The 22,776-nt window shown below is 38.2% G+C and overlaps 1 protein-coding gene across 1 annotated transcript; it reads right to left on the reverse strand.

Annotated features, from left to right (window-relative positions):
* Nucleotides 1–15,996: 15,996 nt before the first annotated feature.
* Nucleotides 15,997–16,947, reverse strand: LOC140507402 (olfactory receptor 9G4-like). Its single transcript, XM_072615499.1, has one exon. It carries the CDS (start codon nucleotides 16,945–16,947, stop codon nucleotides 15,997–15,999), a length of 951 nt encoding a protein of 316 aa, XP_072471600.1.
* Between the last annotated feature and the right edge of the window lie 5,829 nt (nucleotides 16,948–22,776).

Genomic DNA, 22,776 nt, shown 5'->3' on the forward strand with positions numbered 1-22,776 from the left:
CAATAAAATCAATTATTCTAGACCTGCAAATTTCAATACAATCAGTTTTCCAAATCATGTTGCATGTGCTTTCAATTGACGTTACTGTAATGTTAGTTTCACTTAACTCTTACTTTCTTCCAAGATACGTCTAATAAAGAGTGAGTAATTGTTTAGTGTCTTCTTCATTTTTCTTTAGGCAAGGCAATCTTGGTTAAGTGACTTGTCCAGTAACACACAACTAGTAAGTGTCAAGAGCTGTCTGAGGCTAGATTTGAGCTCAGGTCCTCCTAACTTGAGGGCTATTGCTGTCTCTGCTGTGCCACCTAGCTGCCCCTTGATTCACATATTAATAAAGTTGAAATTATAAAATATATGTATAATATATAAAACATATATATATATATATATATATAACACACATACACACACACATACACACATACACACATACATACATACATACATACATACATATATATATATATATATATATATATATATATATATATATATATATATATATATATATATATATATATATATATATATATATATATATATACACACATATTGTTCTTTGCACTCTTAGCTGTAAAACAAGGGTCCAGTGTATTCTGAGAATGTGGTTTGGGTCTGGGGAGAAATGGAACATTAGATATGATAGATCATTATTGAGTCAAAAGGCTAGTTGAACCATGAAGGAAAGTGTATAAGCATGTATATAGCAGTACTATGTACTGTGTTAAGCACTTTTCCCCCTTTTTGATAAAAATTATTTCATTTGATCCTGACAACAATTCTGCAAAGTCGGTGCTATTATTATTCACATTTTGCAGATGCAAACACAGGTTAAATGCATGACTTGCCAAGGGTCACACAGCAAGAAAGTGTCTAAGGCTGGATTTAAACTAAGATCTGCTCTACCAGTTGCCTTGAATTACACAGATAAACAAGTAACATAATGCCAGGCCTAGAGGCCTGTGTGGGCTACCCGAGTCTTCTTACCTCACCTCCGAGGTCTTCGGCTGGCCACGCCGGATGCACATATGAGAGAAAGGATGTTCCAGAGTCGAGCAAGGGTTGAGCTTTATTACAGGGTCTAGTTACAAGTGCAGGGGAGTCTTCCTTAGGAGGAAGAGGGGGAGATTTCCTAAGGAGGCTAAGCTTAAGGGATTGGAAGTAGAAGTACAAGCGGGGAGAGAGGGGGAGGGGAGAGAGAAGAGAAGAGAAGCGGAGCCTACTGTCCTCTTGGCTCCTCACGTGCTAAGAGAGCTTTCAGGCTTCCTCAATCCTACTTAACCTTCAGCCGCACAGTTTGCATCTAAATACCGTGCTGTTAGATAACAATAGTGTGCCCAGATCCGGGACGACCTCGAGGGCAGGGAGACTCCACCCATCACGTATCTCCCGGGGAGAGGCGGAAATACCCGAGCTAGCCGAGCTAGCTCAGTCTGTCCTTCTCGAATCCCCGCTGTTCATGGAGGGCCTCGTAAGATTCTAAGATTTAGAAGTCCCACTTTTACCCGCCCGAGACCGTCCACACGGAATTGAGCTTCCAATCCTCACAACATAAGAAATGTTAGAAGACTTGGTTTTATTTTGCATGTTTTGAACTTTTTGCTTTATAGTAATAGAAAATAAATTGATGCATGAAGTCCAGAGGTAGGAGACTGTTTCTAAGTTGGAGACTCAAGGAAGGCTTACTGGAAAAGGAGATATTTTAATTGTCCTTTAAATAATATGTAGGAAATAAAAAAAATTAAAATAAGATGTATGGGTCTTCAGGGAAGACTACTACCTCTGAGCTACTAAGTACTTTTTTTAGGATTGCTTTATAGCTCTGGTGTCTGCCTGCCACCTAACTTTCACCTGTGGATCCAAGAAACTGTAGCATGTGCAGAAGCCACATTCCAGTGAAAGCATATCAGCAGATCAGCTAAACCAAGTAGAGGGTAAGTGAATCTCAAACCCATTGGCAAGTTAGGAAGGTGCCTACTCCAAGCATCTAAATACATACCCCAATGTAATGGGAAGATGTCAACAATCTGTTCCAATGTGCCATGCAGGATGATGTAAGCAGGCTCTATGGAGCACGTAGAGCTTGGTTAGACTTTGACGATGTCAAGGTCCTTGCCTGCATTTTGAGCCATCAACAATCCTCTGGAGGAATGGAGTCAGAAACAGCAACAACAGCAGTCACTTATTCTTGAAGACTTAGGCATCTTATGACCTCATCACCAACACTGTCTTCCGTTTACCAAAACACAAGAAATTTTGTGGATCCACCCTTGGAGAAAGCATTGGCTTTTAATAGACTGTGTCATTGTAAGGAGAAGAGAAAGACAATACATTAGAGTGATAAAAACGATGTGTGGTGATCAGTGCTGAACTGATCATAGACTTGTGCTCTCCAAGCTAAACATTTACATTCAAAAATATCAACAGCTCCAGGCCAATTAGAGTGCTTCAAAGGTTGTTGCTAACTAGAAGGAGAAGCAAAGTCAAGGTACAGTAGGCAACAGTGAAACTGAAAAGCAGTGGGCATCTTTCAGAGATTTAGTGTATAACACTCATGTACTCATCAGGGCCCGAAAACTCACAAATTTCAAGAATGCTTTGATGAAAACAATGGGAAAATTCAGAAGCTGCTAAATGAAAAATGAGAAATCTGCAAGGTTTACCAGTAGGAGAGTTCATCCACCTCTAAGAAAGCAGAATTTAACTCCATCCAAAGTAAGGTGCAAGCAAAGTTTAGAAAGATGCAGGATTCTAAAAAAAAAGCAGATAATTCAGTTTTACATAGTCCAAAGCATCTCGAGTGTGCCTTGAAAGGAACTGATGGGGCAGAGATCTATGGTGAGCAGTAATGGAGCCACATCGATTAGTGATAAAGACGTGATCCTGGAGAGATGGGATGAACACTTCCATAGCATTCTCAACGAACTGTTATCAACTAATGCTAAAGCCATTGACTGTATACTTCATGTTGAAGTCAATCCCTCTCTAGACAAACTTCCAATGGAAGAAGAGGATTTGAATGTCATTAGGCTCCTTTCATTTGAAAAATTGAATGGTTCTGACTCTATTCCAGCAAATCTCTACAAGGAAGGGGATCCACTGCTCATATAAAAGCTGATTGAAACCTTCTTAGCTGTATGGCAAGAGGAGCTTGCTCCCAGGAGTTCAAGGATGCCTCCATTGTCCATCTCTATAAAGAAAAAGGAAATAGATTGTCCTGTGACAATTGCAAGGGTAAGAGGGGAGGGGAGAGAGTCTCTCTCTTTGTCATTGCTGGCAAGATTTTTGCCAGTCTTTCTAGAGCAGCTGATTCTTCACTTGGAAGATGGTCATCTACCAAAAGCCATTGAAGCTTCAGAAATAGCTGAGGATTGATTGATATAATGTCATAGTTTTCTACCCAACCACCCCAAAAGAAATGTCAGGAGCAGAACAGACATGTATACTCTTGATCTGGCCAAGGACTTTGATATTGTCAGTCGTGAGAGCTTGTGGAAGATGATAGCAAAACTTGATTACTCAATATTGTACACCATTTTCATAATGGCATGCTTGTGTGGGTTCTGGATAATGGACAATGCTCTCATACTTTCCCAGTCACCAGTGGAGTGAATCAGTGCTGAGTGCTTGCTTCCATGATTTTTAGCATGATGTGTGTTTTCTGTGATGGTGGAAAATAAAAATGGCATCAAGGTCAGCTACCTTCCTTATGGTAAATTACTTAACTTAAAAAGGCTACAAGCCAAGACGAAAGTGGAGAGAGAGTTGGTATGTGTCTTTTTGTTCCCAGATGATTGTGCAGTCAAGGCAGTCTCTGAGGCTGAGTTGCAATAAAGTATGGATTGATTCTCTGCCACTTGTGCTAATTTTGGACTGACATTTAACACCAAGAAAACAGAGGGTGTACATCATCAATCATTGTGCCATCCTTACATGGAACCATCAGTTACAGTGAATAGAGAAATTATGAACACTGTGGATGAATCCAAGCACCATGACAGCATACTTTCCAGAGATGTGCACATAGATGAGTATATTGACACATAACTAGGTCAGTGTTGGAGGTTCCAAAGGAAAGAATGGGAGAGAAGAGACATTAGGCCACTTACCAGATTGAAAGTGTACAGATCCATTGTGCTGCCCTTGTTGTGTGCCTGTGAAACTTCACAATATACCAGATCCAAATCAGGAAACTGAATCACTTCCATTTCAATAGTTTTAGGAAGAGTCTGAAGATCACACAGCAAGATAATGTATTAGACACTGAGGTCTTTTCTCAAGCTAAACTGCTAAACATTCACTCTATTGCAGAGAGCACAACTCAGATGGGATGACCAAATGGTTCAAATGCCAAGTATATGTCTGCTAGAAGATTATTTTATGGAGAACTCACACAGGGCAAGGGCTCACATGGAGGTCAGAAGAAGTGAAACAAGCATACTCTTGGAAAAGAGGAGCCAAGAGGAGTGAGAGCATGTACTTACTTGAGCTCCACCACAAACTCCTTCAGATACCTCTAAAAAGAGAATCTGAACAAATTCTAAAGTGGCAGAATCCACTAGGAGAGAGAGAGTGTGAGAGATTTCCAGCCCAGGAAAGCCCAGTCTATTACATGGGGCTAGGGGAGGTCAGAGTACACAGGCTGTACCAGCACAGACTTCACCATAGTAAAGCCCAGCAGGAACCGCCAGGCAGACTGAATCAGCAGGAATGTGAATTCTCAAACATATCAGCACGGGATGGGAGTCCAGCTGAACTCAGTGAGAGAAACTCAGGACCCTTGTAACAGCAGTAACTGCTCCTGAGACTATCAGACCACAGATTAAATGTTTGTAAGTCACTTACTTGAACTTCTGGGAGCCAAGATAGCAGAGTGATCTACAAGCACTTTCCTCCTCCCCTTGGTGACCTTGAAAATCCCAGAGAATACTTCCCCAGGAAAAATCCTGAAATAGTGGGATCAGCCAAAGGAGTAAACAGTCTGTCAGCTTGAGAGGCTAGGAAAATTGTCAAGGGAAGACCCTCTTGCTGTGGTTGAAGGGGAAGAGTGAAGGACCAGAGCTGTCCCAGCCAGCCCCACCGCAGCGAACAAAGAGGAGATCCTGAGCCCCAGGGTGATGGAGCCTGTAAACACCAACACCAGGATGCCAGACATGCCTTAGCAAAGCCAGGGGAATCAGGAAGATGCCCTTTCAGAGGGGAATTCACCAACAACTGAGTCTACCTGTGTTCTAGCTCAGGGGAGGAGACTTCCTGTGGCCAGACCACCCCTCTCCCACACCTTATGCAGTAAGTTTCAGGGTAACTCCATGAAAACTCAGAAAAATTTCACCTGGTCTCTGCCTTGGAACACCAGTCAGCTCAGCACCAGGTAACCTGCAGCATTCTAGTTTTTAGATGAAAGAACCAGAGGTCACATCTGGGTCAGAGTCCCTGTGCCTCAGAAGCAGAGATACAGTTTAAAAGACAGGAAAAAGGCAATCATCACGAGCAAAAACCAAACCAGAAAAAAGATCATAGAATCTTACTATGGGGACAAAGACCAAAATACAAATACAGCATTGAGACTGCACTCACATATGAAACCTCAGAAGGGAATATGAACTGGTCTCAAGGCCAAAGAGCATTTTTGGAATCACTCAAGAAAGATTTTAAAAGTCAAATTAGAGAGGTAGGAGAAAAATTGGCCAATGATTTTAAAAATATGAGAAAAGAATACACTGAAGAGAATAGCTCCTTAAAAAGGAAAATTGGGCAAATGAAAAAGGCAGCACAAAACCTAACTGGAGAAAATAACTCCTTAAAAGGAACAATTGGACAAATGGGAAAGGAGATGCAAAAGTTAGCTGAAGAAAACAATCCATTAAAAATTAGAATTGGACAAGTAGAATCTAATAACTCTAAGAGATATCAAGAATCATCCAAGCAGAATCTAAGAATGAAAAACTAGAAGAAAATGCAAAATATATCATCAGAAAAAAACAACTGACCTAGAAAATAGATCCAGGAGAGCAAATCTAAGAATCACTGGTCTACGAGAAAGCCACGATGAAAAAAAAGAGCCTGCACAATATCTTCCAAGAAATCATCAAGGGAAACTTCCCTGATGTCCTAGATCCAGAGGGCAAAATAGTCATTGCAAGAATCCACCAGTCACCTCCTGGAAAAGATCCCAAATTGAAAACAATAAGGAATATTGTTGTCAAATTCCAGACCAACCAAGTTAAGGAGAAAATAATACAATCAGCCAGAAAGAAACAATTCAAATACTGAGAACTACATTCAGGATCATATAGGACCTTACAGTTTCTACATTAAAAGTTTGGAGGGACTGGAATGTGATATTCCATAGGGAAAAGGAACTTGGATTACAATCAAGTATCAATAACCCAGAAAAATAGAGCATAATATATCAGGCAAGGAGATGGACATTCAATGAAACAAAAGATTTCCAGATCTTCCTGATGAAAAAGCCAGAGCTCAATAGAAAATTTGAGCTTCAACTATAAGTCTGAAGAGGGACATAAAAAGGTAAATGAGGAAAAACAAACAAACTTGTTATTCCATATGGGCAAACTGCTGACATCCCTATACAGGAGGATGACACTTGTTAATCTTGAGAATTATATATTTATTATGGTATTTAAAAGGGATATAAATAGATAGAGGGAGTGGGTATAAATTAGCTGATGTGATGATAAAAATGTGATTTAAGTGTGCGAAAGAATTGTAACAGGAGATGTGAAAAGGAGGAGGCAGAGAATGATAAGTTATATCACAGGAAGAGACACAAAAATATATGATAGTAGAGGGAAAGAGGGGGTGGAAATGAGCACTGTTTGAGTTTTACTATCATCTGATTTGCTTCAAGTAGGGAACAACAAATTCAGTTAAGTATAAAAATCTAACTTGCCCTATAGATAGTAGGAGGTGAAAGGAGAAAGAAAAGGGAGGGGAGGTTAAAAGGGAAGGAAGACTTAATAAGGGAAAAAGGGAAGAAATGGGAGGGAGGTGATAGAAGCGAGGTAAGACTGAAGAAGGCAGTGGTCAAAAATTAACACTCTATTGTGGAGGGAAAGGGAGAAGGGAGAACTAAAAGCATAATTTGGGGTAAACAGGATGGAGAGAAAGACACAGCAATCAGAACTGCAAATGTGAATGGGATGAATTCTCTCATAAAACAGAGCCAGATAGAAGAATGGATTAAAAAACATAATCCAACAATATGTTGTATACAAGAAACACATTTGAAACAGGGGATGCACACAAGGTAAAGGTAAAAGTTGGAGGAGAATATATTATCCTTCAGCTGATGTAAAAGAAGCAGAGGTAGCAATCCTAATGTCAGATGAAGCAAAAATAGAAATAGATCTAATCAAAAGAGATAAGGAAGAAAACTAAATCCTGCTAAAAGGCAACATAGATAATGAAGCAATATCATTAGTAAACATACATGCACCAAGTGGTATAGCATCCAAATATTTATAGGAAAAGTTAAAGGAGTTACAGGAAAAAATAGACAACAAAACTATATTAGTGGAGGACTTCAACCTCCCCCTCTCTGAACTTGATAAATATAACCTGAAAATAAATAAGAAGGAGGTTAAGGAGTTGAATAGAACACTGGATGAGGTAGATATGATAGATCTCTGGAGAAAATTAAAAGGGGATAGAAAGGAATATACTTTTTCTCAGTGGTACCCAGGACATGTACAAAAACCGACCATGTACTAGGACATAAAAACCTCACAATCCAGTGAAGAAAGGCAGAGATAGTCAATGCATCTTTCTCAGATCATAATGCAATAAAACTTATATGTAATCAAAGGCCATGGAAACATAAACCAAAAACTAATTGGAAACTAAACAATCTAATCTAAAGAAGGAGTGGGTTGCACACACACCAAAAAATCACAGAAACAATAAATAACTTCACCCTAGAGAATGACAATAATGAGACAACCTACCCAAACTTATGGGATGCTGAAAAAGTAGTTCTTAGGGGAAGTTTTATATCATTAAATGTCTGCATGAATAAAATAGAGACAGAGGAGATCAATGAATTGGGCATACAGATGAAAAAGCTAGAAAAAGAACAAATTGAAAATCCCCAAATAAATACCAAATTAGAAAAACTGAAAACCAAGAGAGAGATTAATAAAATTGAAATTAAGAAAACTATTGAACTAATAAATAAAAGTAATGGTTTTGTGAAAAAACAATAAAATGGATAAACTTTTGCCAATTTGATCAAAAAGAGAAAGAAAAAAATACCAGTATCAAAAAAGAAAAGGGTGAATTCATCTTCAATGAGGAAGAAATTAAAACAATAATTAGAAATTACTTTGCCCAACCATATGCCCATAAATTTGGCAATCCAAGTGAAATGAGTGAATATTTTTTTAAAAAAAATTATAAATTGCCCAGATTAATAGAAGAGGAATTTAAATTCTTAAATAACCCCATCTCAGAAAACAAAAAGTAATTGAACAAGTCATCAGTGAACTCCGTGGGAAAAAATCTCCAGGACCAGATGGATTTACAAGTGAATTCTATCAAACCTTTAAAAAGCAATTAAGTTCAGTACTACATAGACTACTGGGAAAACTGGCAAAGAAGGAGTCCTACTAAATTCTTTTTATGATAGAAATATGTTTCTGATGGCTAAACCAGGAAAAACCAAAACAGAGAAAGAAAATGATAGATCAATTTCTCTAATGAATACAGATGCAAACATTTTAAATAAGATATTAGCAAAAAGAATACAGCAATTTACCATGAGAATAGCACATTCTGATAAGGTAGCATTTATGCTAGGAATGTAGGGCTGTTTCAGTATTAGAACTCTCAACATTATTGATCAGATAAGCAGCAAAACTAACAGAAACCATGTGATTAAATCAATAGATGCAGAAAAAAACTTGACAAAATGCAACACTCATTTCTATTGAAAACATTGGAGAACATAGGAATAAATGAAATCTTCCTTAAAATAATAAGCAGTATCTACCCAAAACCATCAGCAAGCAATATATGCAATGGGCATAAGCTAGACAGATTTCCAATAAGATCAGGGGTAAAAAAAGGATGTCCATTATCACCACTGTTATTCAATACAGTACTAGAAATGGTACAAATAGAAGAAAAAGAAATTAAAGGAAATAGAACAGGCAAACAAGTAACTAAGTTATCACTCTTTGCAGATGATATGATGATAGACAATCCAAGAAAATCAAGTAAAAACCTTGAAACAATAAATAGCTTTGGCAAATTTGCAGGTTACCAAATAAACCCACATAAATCATTTGTATTTCTATATATTACTAACAAAGTCCACAACAAGAGACAGAAAGAGAAATCCCATTTAAAGATACAGTAGACACTATAAAATCTCTGGGAGTCTACCTGCCAAAACAAACCCAAGGACTATATGAACACAATCACACAATACTTTTCGCACAAATATAGTCAAATCTAAGAAACTGGAAAAACATCATTTACTCATGGGTGGGCCATGCTAATATAATAAAAATGACAATTCTTCCTAAATTAATTCACTTATTCAGTGCCATACCAATCAAACTATCAGAAAATTATTTTCTAGAGCTAGAAAAAATATTATCACAATTCATTTGGGAGAACCAAAGGTCCAGAATATCAAGGGAATTGATGAAAAGAAATGCTAAGGAAGGTGGCCTAGCCCTACCAGATCCCAAATTGTATTATAAAGCAGTAATCATCAACATCACGTGTTACTGGCTAAGAAATAGAGGTGTAGATCAGTGGAATAGATTAGGTGCTCAAGACACAGTAGTCAATGAATGTAAGCAGTCTACCATTTGATAAGCCCAAGAACCCCACCTTCTGGCATAAGAATTCACTGTTTGACCAAAACTACTGCTAAAACTGGATAACATTGTAGTTGAAACTAGGTATAGACTAATGCCTGACATCGTACACAAGAATAAAGTCCAAATGGATGCATGACCTAGGTATAAAGGCTGATACTATAAACAAATTAGGGGAGCTAAGAACAGCATATTTGTCAGATTTATGGAGAATGGAGAAAATTATGACCAAACAAGAGATAGAGAACATTATAAAGTGCAAAATGGATAATTCTGATTACATTAAATTGAAAAGTTTTTGCACAAACACACCCAATGCAACCGAGATTACGAGGGAAGCAGAAAACTGGGAAAGAATTTTTGTAACTAGTGTCTGTGATAAAGGCCTCATTTCTAAAATATATAGAGAAATGAGTCAAATTTACGGGAATACAAGTCATTCCCCAGTTGTTAAACTGTCAAAAGATATGGACAGGCAGTTTTCAGAGGAAGAAATTAAAGGTATCTACAGTCATATGAAAAATGCTCTAAATAATTATTGATTAGAGAGAGGAAAATCAAGACAACTCAGAGTTACCACATTACACCTATCTGATGAAATAAAAGGAAGACGATAAATATTGGAGGAGAAGTGAGAGAGTTGAAACATTAATTCATTGTAGAGCTGTGAGTTGATCCAACCGTTCTGGAGAGCAATTTGGAAGTATGCTCAAAGGGTTACAAAAACATGCATACCTTTTGACACAGCAACCCAAAGAGATTGTAAAAATGGGAAAAGTTCCCACATGTACAAAAATATTTATAGCAGCTCTCTTTGTGATGGCCAAGAACTAGAAATTGAAGGGATGCCCATCAACTGGAAAAGAGCTGAACAAGTTGTGGTGTATAAGTGTAATGGAATACTCTTGTGCTATAAGAAATGATGAACAAGAGGACTTCAGAGAGGCCTGGAAGGACTTCTATGAATGAATATTGAGTGAAATGAGCAGAACAAACAGCTACAGTGTGCAAGGACTTTTTCTGATAGACTTAGCACTTAACAACAATACAAAGACCTAAAACATTCCCAAAAGACTCTTGAGGCAAAGTGGCATCCACATACAGAGAAAAAAACTATGAAACTGGAAGGAAAAATGAAGCAGACCATTTTCTCTTTTGTTATGTATGTTTTGGTTTGGTTTTTTTTCTCATAGTTTCTCACATTCATTTTAAATCTTCTATGCAACTTGACTAATGTGAAAATGTGTTTAATAGGAATGTATGTGTAGAACCCATATAAAATTGCATACCGTCTCAGGGAGGGAAGTGGGAGAGAGAAGGAGAAAATCTAGGACTTATCAAAGTGATTGTAGAAAACTGAAAACAAACAAATTAATTTTAAAAAGAATAAAAGAAAACTGAAAACAAATAATGTAAAAAAAAAAAAGAAGAGAAACAAGGACTCTCTCAAGCCCTCCTTGGGGAGACAAGGGCACAGGTGTACCCACCATAGAACTCAAAGAGGGTTCTATGTTGTATGAGCAAAACTGAATTACAGTAGCTCACGTTGTGTTCGTCCTCCATTTTTGAAGAGAACCATAACATCAGAGAAATGATGACATGCCTTGCATTTGACTTTGTTTTAAGTGATAGAGGGCAATGCAAATCACCAGCATCACTTTCTCCTCCTGAGTCATACAGATCTAGTGACCAGATATTCATCTGGATGACTGGAGACTGCCCAGGATGCAATGGGAGACCTTGGCCTTTTAAGCTAAGACCTTTTCAGGTACTCATTTAAAGTGAGGTAAAGCCCATTCGGTGAATAACCTTTAAAAGTAGTCAGGGGGTTGGCCCCTTTAATAGAAAAGGAAAAAATAGCTCAAAAGTAATGTAAGATGAACAAATTTACAGACATTTCCTTCCCAAATGTTCAAATGAACCATTTCTGCCCAGCCTGTAATGGTGATATCATTTTGGTCCTCTTCAAATACAAAGGACATCAATCAAGTACTTGGTCCAAGTACAAAGGATATCAATCAGAACAATCAGGAAATAAATGGACAAGGAAGGGGAGGAAGGACATGCCAGGCAGGCATAGAGAATGGCAAGAAACAAGGAGGGCAAAGGAAACATTTTGGAGGAATCCAAGGTCACTGGACCTTGGAGAAAAGAAGTACCATCAAATGATCATACAAATTGAAGTATACCAAATCTCAGAGGTCATCTGCTCTAGCTCCCTTATTTGATAGAGGAGAGCATTGAGGCCCAGAGAGTTAAAGTGGTATTCAATGTTACTCATGTAGGAGAGTCAGACTGTGAAGCCATTGAGGCACAAGGAAGTTAAGTGATTTGTACAGGGTCCCATAGCTAGTAAGTTTCTTAGACTATCAATCAGTCAATCAATAAATATATATTTAGCATTTACTGTGTGCCAGGGACTGGGGATACAATGAAAGTCAGAAGACAGTTCCTGCCCTTGATAATCTTAAAAATCCAATCAGAAAGACAAGTAAATAACCATTTAAAAACCACATACAGGACAAATATGAAATAACTAAAATAGGGAAGGCATTAGAATTAAGAGGGAGTGGGATAGACTTTCTATAGTAGGTGAGATTTTAGTTGCAACCTAAGGAAGTCAGAGAATCCAAGTGGTGGAGATAAGGGAGGATGTCCCAGGAATGGAGACATCAAGAAAAAAATACCCAAAACAAAGACATTTAGTATGTTGTCCCCAGAACAGCCAGGAAACCAGTATCATTGGATGGCAGAGTATGTGGGGAAGTAGGTGTAAGAACACTGAAGAAGTAAGGGAAGGAGAGGTAGGTTATGAATGGTTTAGAATGTCAAACAGTTTGTGTGTGTGTGTGTGTGTGTGTGTGTGTGTGTGTGTGTGTGCATGTGTATTTAATCCTAGAGTTGATAGAGAATTACTGAATTAGGGTAAGATGGTTAGACTGATGCTTTAGTATTCAGTTTGATACTAAATACTAAATGATACTAAATAAAATACTAAATACTGAATAGAGGATGAAATGGATGAGAGGAAGACTTGAAGTAGGCACACTCATGAACAAGCCATTGTAATAGTCCAGGAATGAGGGAACGACAACTTGTACCCCAATAGTAGCAGAATAATATTTGCAGATATTGCAAAGGTGCCATTAGTAGGCTTTGGCAACAGATTGGATATGAAGAGTGACAGCTACTGAAAAGTCAAGGATGGCACCTAGTTAGGAAGCCTTGGGAAATGGGAGAAAGTAGTATCCTCAATGGTGACAGGGAAGTGAGGAAGGGGAGAGGGTTTAGTGTGAAAGACACTGAGTTCAAATTTGCACATGTTGAGTTGAAGATGTTTGTCTGAGGTGCACTCTCTGAAGCATAGTTTGAATACATGACAGTTCAGCTCGAGCAAGGACTTCAGTGTCTGGTACCTTATCCTGGTACCTGGTGATCCTCAGAATCTTCCTAAGACAGATCAAATGGAAGCGATTCAGGTTCTTGGCATGGCGTGGTAGACTTATCCATGTTTCACAAGCATATAACAATGAAGTCAGCACAATGGCTGTGTAGATCTTCAGTTTGGTAGTCAGTCTAATACCCCTTCTCTCCCAAACTTTTCTTCAGAGCCTCCCAAACACTGAGCTGGTGACGTTGCAGGAAATGATACTACTCGTCTATGTTTAGTACTTATGAATCTAGTTGTAACTGGACCATTGAAATAACAAAGAAAAAGGATAAAGGCAGGAAGAATCATTCCTAATATTTTAAAATAAGCAACAAATGACCTCAACCATAAGAGCATAGCATTTGAACTGAGGAGGAAAGGGGAATAAATGACTCATATCTACATACTACACCTACCATAATTTTGCCTAAGTGGAAACTTTAAATCTGCTCATCTCTCATCTCTGTCTTGGCATTGGTCATCTGCACCTCGGTGTGATTAAACCCATCTCTTCTTTTAAGATGCAAATCAAGCATCTCCTTGAATCACATGGACCTCTCCTGGCCCCTCTAACTGTGAGGAGCATCTCACTCAAACTACGTGGTATTTAAGCACTTTGCACTTATGTGCAGTTATTATCTTTGCTGGCTTTTTTATTCATTTTATTTTTAATCTCCAGGGTAAAACAAGCATTTCCATAACATACTATAATAAAGAAATGGTGATTACACATCAAACTGCCAATCTAGTATGTACAACTTGTTATTCCTTTTAAATCTATAACAAAGTAATTTTCTTCATTCCCCTAGAGAGCTACCATAAGACATATATGTGAATATATGTATGTATATGTGTGAAAAAATAGACACACACATATACATACATACATATATGTAAAACTATTCTATACACACTTCTATTTATCATTTCATTCTCTGGATACAGATAGTATCTTTCTTTGTATCACCTTAGTAGTTAATTTAGGTATTTCCCATCATCAAAATGGCTGTTACTCAGTTATTCTTACAAAAATATTGTTCTTACAACATTCTATTAGTTCTCCTCATTTCACACCTCATAATTTCATGCACATTTTTCTATTTTTCGTGGGGGCTTCCAAAAGCCACCAGGTGGTTTTTACATTTGAAGGTCATTGGAACCTATTGAATAAAGGTCAGACTAGAACAATCATTTTGATAGCTGAGTGGAGGGCTTAGCACAGTGCCTGAAACATGCTAGGCACTTAATAAATATTTATTCAATTTTAATGAACTAGGATAGGGAAAAACCTGAGAGAAGAAGAAAACTGAAGAATTTCACCAGAGTCGTGGCAGTCACAGAAGAGAAGGGAGTTAACATAAGAAATGTTGCCTTGGCAACTAGATATTGGTAAGAGAGAAATGACTGGGAGGATGGTGGTTCCCTCTACAATCAGAGTAAAGTTTAGAAGACGAGAGGGTTTGGGGAGAAAGACAATGACTTCAGTATTGGACATGTTGCATTTGAGATGTTTATGGGATATGCAGTTCCATCTGTGCAATAAGTATTTGGAAATACAAGAATGGAGGTCAAGAAAAGTTAAGGCTAGGTAAATTGACCTGAGAATTATTCATTTGGATAATTGGAACCATTGGAGGTGAGGAATCTTGGAAGATACCTATGATTAGCAGATGCAACACTGACTAAAAGCCAGTAAGGTAGACTGAGAAGAAGTAGTTATATATGTTGCAGGAAAACCATGGGAGAATAGTGCCATGGAAAACCAAAGGAAAGAAAGTATCGAGGAGAAAGAGATTAACAGTGTCAGAGACCACACAGAGGTCAAGAAGGATGAACATTCAGAAATAGTCATCAGTTCTTGATAGTTGTGTGATTATAGATATATAGCATTTGAACTATCACCTAGTCACCCTTTCCTTTCAGGCTTCAGCTGTAGCTTTTCTTTCTTTAATTCCTGTAAGTAGCCCATGATTATTCCTACTTAAAATCCCATTTTTCATGTATATTTTTCTTTCTCAATCATGTGCAAACAAAAATTATTAACATTCCACATTTAAAATTTAGAGTTTCAAATTCTCTCTCAAATCCTTAACCTCCCCCTCCTTAAGAAGACAAGCATTTTTATAGAGATGATATATGTGCAGTTATACCAAATATTTACATGATAACCATGTTGCAATAGAGGATGCAAACCAAAGAAAAACCCCACCAAGAATGATTAAAAAAGTTGTTGTAGTTTTTGAAATATGCTTCATTCTGCATTCAGACTCCATCAGTTCTTTCTTTGTGGATACTGGATAGCATTTTTCATCATAAGTCATTTGAAACTGCCTTGGGTTATTGTATTGCTAAGAATGCCTAATCATTCACAGTTGAAAAAAATGCCATATTTAAGTCACAGAAACACATAAAGATTGTCAACTTATAGCAAGGAGAAGTGATCATCTGCACCCACTGAAATACATAGCTGTGTTTAGAAAATAATGTATTCCTTAGGTTTTGAAGTCTTATACTTGCAATATTCCCATAAGCTCAAGAGCAAGGGATTTTTTGGTCAATGAAGAAATTGAGGCCCAGTGAGAAGAAATGTCTTGATGAAGATCACAAATCAATATTAATGCCAATTCTCAGAATACAATTTTGGCCATTCCATGGGTAGAGTTATGAGAGTACGTTATTGGAGACCTAGTTTTTCTTTCTTCCCAAGACTGAGCATCATCATGGTCCACAAATGTAAAGCTTCCTTAGGGCAGCCTTCATATCTTTGTTCCTCATACTATAGATAATGGGGTTTAGGGTTGGGGTGAGGATGGAATAAAATATAGCAGCTAGGCGCCCTTGAAGTGGGGAGTAGCCATTAGCAGGCCTCATGTATGTTGAACTACCAGTTCCATAAAAGAGGATTACTGTGATGAGGTGGGAGGAACAGGTGGAGAAGGCCTTGTGGCGACCTTGTGTTGACTGGATACGCAACACAGTGGCTACAATCAGGATGTAGGAGAGGACAGTAAGTACCAAGCAACTCATGATCACACAGCCACCAACAATAAAGCCAACTGTCTCATGCTTATGAGGATCAGTGCATGACAATCTGACGAGTGGTGGGAGATCACAGAAGAAATGTTCCAGCAATGGGTCACAGAAAGAGAGTGTGAAGATGTTGGCTGTGTGGAAGGAGGAGTAGAGGAGCCCACTCACCCAGGCCACACCTACCAGGGCATAGCATAGCTGTTGGGTCATGGTGGACCCATAGGTCAAGGGCTGGTATATGGCCAGACAGCGGTCATAGGCCATGGAGGTGATGAGAAAGCACTCAGTAGCTCCACAGAAGACAAAAACAAAAAGTTGAGCTGCACATGCTGGGAGAGAGATGACTTCTGAACCAGCCATGGCAGCAAAGAGGGCCCGGGGCAGTGTGGTGGAGGTGGAACACAAGTCAATGAATGATAGATACTTGAGGAAAAAGTACATGGGTGTGTGCAGATGAGAATCCAGAGTCACTGCTGTGATAACAGAGATATTTCCAAGCAGAGAGAATATGTAGATTAAAAGGAAGATAGCAGCACTAATAGTCTGCATTTCAGGAATGACTGAGAAGCCCTGGAGAATGAATGCAGAAACACTGGTGCAATTGCTCGTTTTCTGTCCTCTGAAAGGTCCATCAGCCATAGACTATCCACTGCAGCAGGTGCATTGGAAGAATTCTGGGAAAAAAAATGAAGGCCCAGGAACAACATCAGAAAGTGATATCAGCTGGAAATTTTTCCCCCCTTCTTTAAACAGCTTCCTCCCTACAATGTAGACTGTCACTGCTTGTCATGAGATTAGGATTACATCATATCACCTACCCTGCTACACATGATAGGCTTCTCCAGTAAGTAGTCATCTGGTTAGATTCCATAAGTGACAAAAGATAGCACATTTCACTTTTTAGAATTGTATCGTTTCATAATTCTTCCTTAAATCTAGCCAGAAATCTCCCTCCTATAAATGTGTGTCCAACTATTTTTCTGGGACCATACAAAAGAAATATGAAGTAGCATGGGACAGTACAAAAAATATTAATGATATTTGAAATTGGAAGATCTTAGTTTGCCTCTTGTCTTGGTCACTCATGTTAAGTTGGGCCAGTCACTTCATCTCTTGTGGGATCACTTTCCTTACTCGTAAAAGAAAGTGATATGACTAGAGAATCTAATTAACAATGATAATAATAATCCCTTCCCAGGTCTATATCCTGTAATCTTTGTTCTGCATGACAGCTCTTTGAGTACTTGAAGACAACTATTTCTTCCCCTTGACATTTGTTTGATAAGGTAAAAAAAAAGGTTCCCTCAACCAATTTTCAACAGGAAGATTTCCAGACCTCTCACTCACACTGTCAGTTTACTCTGAATTCACAGCAGCTTAACAATGTATCTCCCAGATTGCTGTGCTCAAGACAGAACATGATACATTCCTGGTGTGGTTTGACCACGACACTAAAATTAAAGAAAAAGTGAAAAAAAGTGTGCTTATTTAGAAGAGAAAAAGAGGTGGATTTCTGACCATAGTTCATTCTTTAGGCAAGTATATCTACTGTCACCTCCATATGTCATTTCCTTCAGAACCTCTATGTCTTTGTTGACCCTGTTACCTGTGTCTAGAGTATTTTCTTTCCCCTTCTTTACAGGTTGAATTCATAATCACCTTTCAAAGTCCACCTCAAACATTACAATTTCAATGATCCCCCTGCTTAGTAATGTTTAGATTTTATTTCATATTTTGTCCTTCACCTCTCTGATGAAATCATTCTCCTCTCCCATATTTGCTTTGCATTCTGTACTTCACTACATGCTTTCAACTGCCTCCTCAGTCTAGAAGTTCCCTCCTTCTCTGTGGTCTTGTCATCCTAAAACATCTCTTCCCATCTGCACCTCTTTTGCCTGTTGCTGAGTTCTTCCTGGAACAGCCATTTTGAGGAAGGGCCCAGGCTGGCTATTGCTCAATCCTCTTCTGACCTCACTTGTGACCCACCAAACATTGATACTATACCTTGTGTTGGTACCTTCCCCCACTTCTCACTTGTCAGCTACCTCCCCCTTTCTCACCATGAATAGAGTGTATGATCTTTGAGGGCAGGCACTGTATTTTCTTATATTTGTTCTCTAGCATTTGCCATAGTGCCTGGTACACAGTAAGTGCTTAATAAATGTTTCTTGGCTTGTCCAGAAACAGCAGCATGCTGTGAGTTAAAGTTCATAAAGCACATTACACCTTACATCACTTCATTATGAATACATGTACCTAGCTGTGATTATGTCTTATCTCTTCTTCTTCATCTACTCCTTCGTTGTTTTTACAAATATGTTCAGTTAGTAATAGTAGCAGAAGCAACAGTAGCAGTAGTAGTAGAGATGATGATGATGATGATGATGATGATAACTAATATTTATAGAGATTTATGGTTTACAGATTTTTTGCATATATGATTGCCATTGATACAAACACCATGTGAGGTGCATACGACTATTCTCCCAATTTTAGAGATGACTAAACTGGGGTTGTAAGAGGTTAAATGACTTTCCATGAATTACACATTGAAAACATGATCAGAACTCAGAATTCTGTCAATTACAGTGCAACACTGAAGTCATTAAATCACCTAGATTACCTATTTCCACTCTATCAAAAGAAACGAAATCTGTCATTTGGCATTGCCACCTATTTAAGCTACTTTCCTATATCTCTTTTCCCCTTTACTGCCAAACCTTAGAACGAGTTATCTTTGCTAAGCCTGGCACCTGCGTCCATAATTCTTAATTGTCCTAACTTTTTCCTTGAATCCTACCAGCCTGCAGTGCATGTTCCCCCAAATACATATGGGAGGAGTGGTCTTAAACTTATTATATGTTGGTGGTGAAGTAATATGTAGGAGATTTATGACAAAAGGGAAAATTCACATCTCTTTGTACCACATGATCTAGAAGTTCCTTCTTTCTTTGTAATGTCCTTGTACAGCACCCCTAAAGTAACAACAATAACAGTGTTGATAATGGTGGTGATAACTAACATTTCTATAGTGCTTATTATGCACAGGGGAAGCTGAGGCAAGTCTAGGTTAATTGATTTGCCCAGCATCATATAGCTAGTGTTAGAGGCCAGATTTGAACTCAAATCTACTTCATGAGAAGTTCAGTGCTCTATCAATTGTGCCCCCCAGTTGCCACCAGTTCCCCATATGTGCAGTGTTTTTGCTGGGCAGTCCACTCATTTGGACTGCTGAAATCTACTCATCTGTTAAGTGCATGTCTGGTAGTCTTTTCTGCTGCAAAGATTCATACCTCTTTAGATTTCTTATTTCCTCATATGACTATTGTTTCCACATCTGTCCTGTGATGTATGTATCCTCTCACAGCTAATGCATTGTCTCATAAGGGTCTAGTAGAATTGTTTATATGGTCAATGTTTGTATTGGGCAGGGGGCTTCGGGGTGGGATTGTAGGGGATGGAGGAGAAAGTCCTTAACAAAACACTCCATATTGAATTCAAGCCCTTCTAGATGAAATGTGTCCAGTCATTTAAAGTCTCTAGATGCCTATTTGCCAAGTCAATTACCTCTTCTCCTATTGATTTCAAATGGATTCATGCTTCATAAAAGAGTCATAGAATGTAGACACATCTTCTTTACACATTCATATCTCTTCGTAGTCAACTATATATTTTTTATTGCATTGGCTGAGCTTGGGTCAAGATGTGGCTGGGGAGGAGTCCATGTCCTGCTTTTTCACCCCATGAAGCTTTCCTTGATCCTCCTTGTTATTAATGTCCTTTCTCCTCAAATTACCTTGTACCAAACAATTAACCCTCATTTAATACTATACGCCAGGCAGTAAGTCAAGCACTGAGTCTACAAAGAAAAAAGAACAACAGTCTTTGCCTTTAAGTTACTTACATTCTAATGTATCTTTGTACATGTTGTATCCCTCTCTTGAGGTCATAGATTTTATTTTTCCTTTCTATCAATAGTGCACAATTCAGTGTCCAGCATATATTTAATATATCTGCATATATGTGTGCAATCAAAGCTGTTAATTTTTTTTTCAGTAGCCATGTGTGGCTGTGAGAATTAGATTATAAGGAAAGCTGAATCTAGATTCGAATTGTGCTCCTGGAGAAGACTAATGAGTTTCCCTTGGACAGCAAAGAAATCAAATCAGTCACTACTTAAAGAGATTACTTCAGACTATTCATTGTAAGGACAAATACTGAAGCTTAACTAAACTGAAATACTTTGGCCACATAATGAGAAGATAGGACTCAAAGGAAAAGACCCTGAGGATGGGAAAGTTTAAAAGTAAAAAGAAAAGGGAATGGCAGAGGATGGATGAGATGAACAAACAATATCTTAGTAACAAGAGCTTTAGCAGACTTTAAGAGATAGTGAAGGAATAGAAGGATCTGGTGTGCAATGCAACTGCAATATCTGTGTAGTGCATATATTTGTATATGTATATGCACACACATATATGTGTATAAATATATGTATAAATAAGTAGGTTTATTTGTGTGTTCATATATGTATATCTACATATATGGAGACTTATGCGTGTCTTTTATTAGGTGTATATGCATGTTTGTATTTATGTGTTATGCATTATGTATGCATGTATGCAGTTGAACTGAATTCATTATAATTTAAATTACTTGAGGATGTGGAATGTCTCTTTTCTAAATTTTTAATCTTCCCTAATATCTAGCTCAGACCTGTATATAATAGATTTTTAATAGAAATTGTTAGTTTTTTTGGAAAATCCCTCACTTCTGAGACAATACATTTTATTTTTAGATTTCTTGAATGTATTTTTTCTTATATTAGGTAAAATGCTATCTTAAAACGTCTACCATGGGGCTTGATACCAAGATGGCTGAGTAACAGCATGGAATTTCTACAACACTCTCCCCATGCCCAGCCAAATACCTGTAAAATATAGCTCTAAACAAATTCTAGAGTTGCAGAACTCACAGAATGATAGAGTGAACCAAATCACTAGCACAAAACAACTTGGAAGGTCACCAGGAAGTGTCTATTGCACTATACTGGGAGCAGACTGCAGTGCAGCATGGGCTGAGACAGCACAGATGGGACCTGAGCAGGCCTTGGGGGGATTGAATCTCTCACACCTGTGGCTATTTCCAGATTATCCAACCCCAAAACGCTGAGGACAAATTGGAAGGACAGTGAAAAAATCCTGTGGGACCAGCGTGAGAGAGTGGAGTGATCTGCCCCCACCCCAGGATGGCAGAGGGGGGAGGGGTGGAGGAATCCTTCACAGGCACAGCAGCAACTGTTTCTGGCACTCCAGGCCCACAGATTGTAGGGGGATCAAGCAGCTGACAGTACACTCCCCACCTGCACTGGAAGCAGAGATCTACCTTGACAAAGAGCAAAAAAGTCAACTAAATGGATAGGGAAATGAGCAAAAACAGAAAAAAGAATCAGACTATAAAGTTACTTTGGTGAGACAGAAGACCAAAACATGCATACAAAAGTCAACAAAAGTCCTCCATCCAAAATCTCCTAGAAAATTATGAACTGGTCTCAGGCCATGGAAGAACTCAAAAAGGATTTTGAAAATCAAGTAAGAGAAGTAGAGCAAAAATCAGGAAGAGAAATGAGAGCGACGCAAGAAAAATCATGAAAAATGAGTCAACTGCTTGCTAAAGGAGACTCAAAAAATGCTGAAGGAAACAACACTTTTAAAAATAGACTAATCCAAATGGGAAAAGAGATCCAAAAAGCCAATGAAAAGAAGAATGCCCTAAACAGCAGAACTGACCAGATGGGAAAGGAAGTCCAAAAGCTCAATGAAGAAAATAATTCCTTAAAGATTAGAATGGAGCAGATGGAAGCTAATGACTTTATGAAAATGCAAGAAATTATAGAACAAAAACAAGGGAATGAAAAAATAGCCAACTATGTGAAGTATTTCATTGGCAAAACAACTGACCTGTAAAATAGATGCAGGAGGGATAATTTATAAATTGTGGGACTGCCTGAAAATCATGATCAAAAATAGATCCTAGATGTCATCTTTCAAGAAATTATCAAGGAAAACTGCCGTGATATTCTAGATTCAAAGAATAAAATAAATATTGAAAGAATCCACCGATTGCCTCCTGAAAGGAATCCCAAGGGGAAAACTCCTAAGAATACTGTAGCCAAATTCCAGAGTTTCCAGGTCAAGGAGAAAATATTGCAAGCAGCCAGAAAGAAACAATTTGAATATTGTGAAAATGCAATCAGGATAACACAAGATATCAGAGGGCCTTGAATATGATATTCCAGAGGCAAAGGACCTGGGATTAAAACCAAGAATCACCTACCCAGCAACACTGAGTGCAATACTTCAGTGGAAAAAAATGACTATTCAATGAAATAGAGAGCTTTCAAGAAGTCTTGATGAAAAGACCAGAGCCGAATTGAAAATTTGACTTTCATACATAAGAATCAAGAGA

Source organism: Notamacropus eugenii, chromosome 5 (genome assembly GCF_028372415.1).
Source record: "Notamacropus eugenii isolate mMacEug1 chromosome 5, mMacEug1.pri_v2, whole genome shotgun sequence".
NCBI lineage: Eukaryota > Metazoa > Chordata > Mammalia > Diprotodontia > Macropodidae > Notamacropus > Notamacropus eugenii.

Bases quoted from the DNA above. Each gene is read 5' to 3' on its own strand.
- LOC140507402 (XM_072615499.1), bottom strand. From the start codon at position 16,947: ATGGCTGATGGACCTTTCAGAGGACAGAAAACGAGCAATTGCACCAGT.